Here is a 2,424-nt window from a genome sequence, read left to right on the forward strand (position 1 = left end):
CACCTTAGACCCCTACCTAACGTATCTAATTATTTCTAAAACCTTGCCAGATGTTCCATAGTATCCTACTAGAATGTACTTCGTAAATGTATTTCTTTCTTGTACAAATCTTCACCCAATCATGTCTCGTGCGGTACATGCCTCATCCACATCATCCACACGTCAACAATGGACGATGGCAAGTCTTGCGTCATCTTACTATCAACGTATCTGATGTCGGCTTACTGCACACTCCAGCTCCGGTTAGCAACAACGAAAGAAGGTTGTGTCTTGTGACATATGTACTAATTCAGCCGTTCCTTTGCCCCTTGTAGAGGGCATCAAGGTCCCAGGCGGGAGCCATGCGCTGGAGTCTAAGAAAGCCATACGCTTCATCCCCGGTATGGGACTGTGTGTGTTGGGGGGTGTGTGTGTGTACCAGTATTGTACCTACGGGTAAGTCGGTCGATGTGCTGTCTGCCACTAGAGGCTTAATAGTATATACCTGTTGGTTGGTGCATCTGTGCGCACGCACGAGTGGAGCCGGATTGTGCATCTTATTATGCGAACTTCCCATCTGTTAGAAGCATAAATGACTATGCGTTGAGAAAGCTCATGAAGGTACTTTGTATGATTTTGCTGCCTAGGGGTGTGGAATATGTAATCGAAGTTGGTTGTACATGCGCATCACCCGCACAATAGTAGTACCTTCATGATTGGTTACTTTGATTGGTATAGGCATGGGATCAGAGACTACTACAGAGTCATGTGTATCACTACAAACCTTACAATTGGGTTACATATTCCACCGGGTTCTCTCATCAAGAAAGCCACGTGTACTACGTTCTCTTGCGTAGAGGGGCATGTGTGGCCATAACCGAGTGACCGCATAAAATGAACGATAAGTTGTTCACACGTAAAGTAGTGCGTCCCGTTGTTGCTGATGCTGGGACGTTTGACTATATAATCATGTTTGCCTGGCTCTGCTTCGGGCCTAGATATGCATGTTATGGTCCACAGGCAGTGTTAATGCCTTCTCTTCGTAGTCCTGCATGACCATTGTGTCGTCGTCGATCATTGTAGACCACACTCTATCTACCATCTGTCAGCCGTGATTTTGGTTTCTGTGGGTTGCCTGTTGTCCAAGGCATTGGGGGTTTTAGGGTTTAGGGGTATAGGGTCAATTTATTTATTTTGGCTCCAGAGTGACGTGCTCGCAATTGTTCAATTAGTGTAGGATGCGGGCTTTAAGCACACTCCTGCGTATCATGAATACTTACTTCCAGCTACTGCTGCCCTGTGCTTCTCTGATGTCCAGAATTGACTAGTTGTATGGTGCTTGCAGAAGCCCATGTGGTTCAACTTAGCGTCCATTTGCATATGCTACGGGTGACTGGTAGATATGTACATGCTCTGCCCGTGCCCTGGCACAAGCCCTGTGCAGTGAACCAATGAACATGCACGGCTCGTAGATATATCATTTGGGTATCAATACGACTGTATGTCTGTTGCACTGCGACTATCGCATGGAGATTGTTGAACACGGTTGATCTGGATGGGGTTGCTTGGTCGGATGGTTTTATATAGTAACGAGTCTAAATGGTGGGTCAGAACGCACCTGCTAGGACGATATTGTCTTCACAAGTGAGCCCTAATCACACGCGAAAGGAAGCACCCCGTTAATCAACATCTGCTGGTAGTCTATATACACTGACGTGTTCTCTTGAACACGTCTTGTCTGGAGATAAACGTTAACCTTATCCGCAACATTCATTGTACGTGCAGTGTCGACGATTGATGATGTCGCCAACACTCCAGAGGGTGCTGGCTTCCACCCCACCTTCACACACCAGATGTTTGGCGACGAGGAAGAGATTTCGGGCTACACCCACGCCTCGGTTAAGGTGTGCACGCGTGTGATGCTCTGAGTGTGTTGATATGCACGCTGAGTTGAACAATTCGACCTTGTTTTAGCCGTGTGGGTACTGCGCTGGTTGGATCGACTGTTGTACTGCACGCAGTTCTGCTCGGTACAAATGATCGACACATGGTCTAGTCTACCGCGAGTGCTTAGATCTATTTCCGTTTCCGCTGTCTGTATAGTGACGAGCAGGGCTCGTCAGTGTTTACCTGTACCAATGGAAACCCCCACTTCCTCATACGGGGCAGCCCTCAATCTGTTATTGTATATATATGATCCATTCTTCTCTATTCTTGTATATATGCTATTGGGCTTCATATAATCTGACACATGTACAAACCACTATACATACATACATACACACTCATATATTCACGCTTATATATACACACACATACACGCACACGCACACAAATGTACACGCACACGCACACGCACGAACACACACACGCACGCACACGCATACGCACACACACACACACACACACACACACACACACACACACACACACACACACACACAC

At 46.9% G+C, this 2,424-nt stretch overlaps 1 protein-coding gene across 1 annotated transcript; it reads left to right on the top strand.

Moving 5' to 3' along the window:
- Positions 1 to 314: 314 nt before the first annotated feature.
- Positions 315 to 1,907, top strand: SARC_14361 (hypothetical protein; the record flags this gene model as incomplete). The annotated part of the gene is made up of 2 exons (XM_014291507.1): positions 315 to 380; positions 1,765 to 1,907. Coding segments are annotated over 2 exons (209 nt in total), but the record flags the coding sequence as incomplete, so codon positions are not given.
- Between the last annotated feature and the right edge of the window lie 517 nt (positions 1,908 to 2,424).

Source organism: Sphaeroforma arctica (assembly GCF_001186125.1).
Source record: "Sphaeroforma arctica JP610 unplaced genomic scaffold supercont1.4514, whole genome shotgun sequence".
Classification (NCBI taxonomy): domain Eukaryota; class Ichthyosporea; order Ichthyophonida; genus Sphaeroforma; species Sphaeroforma arctica.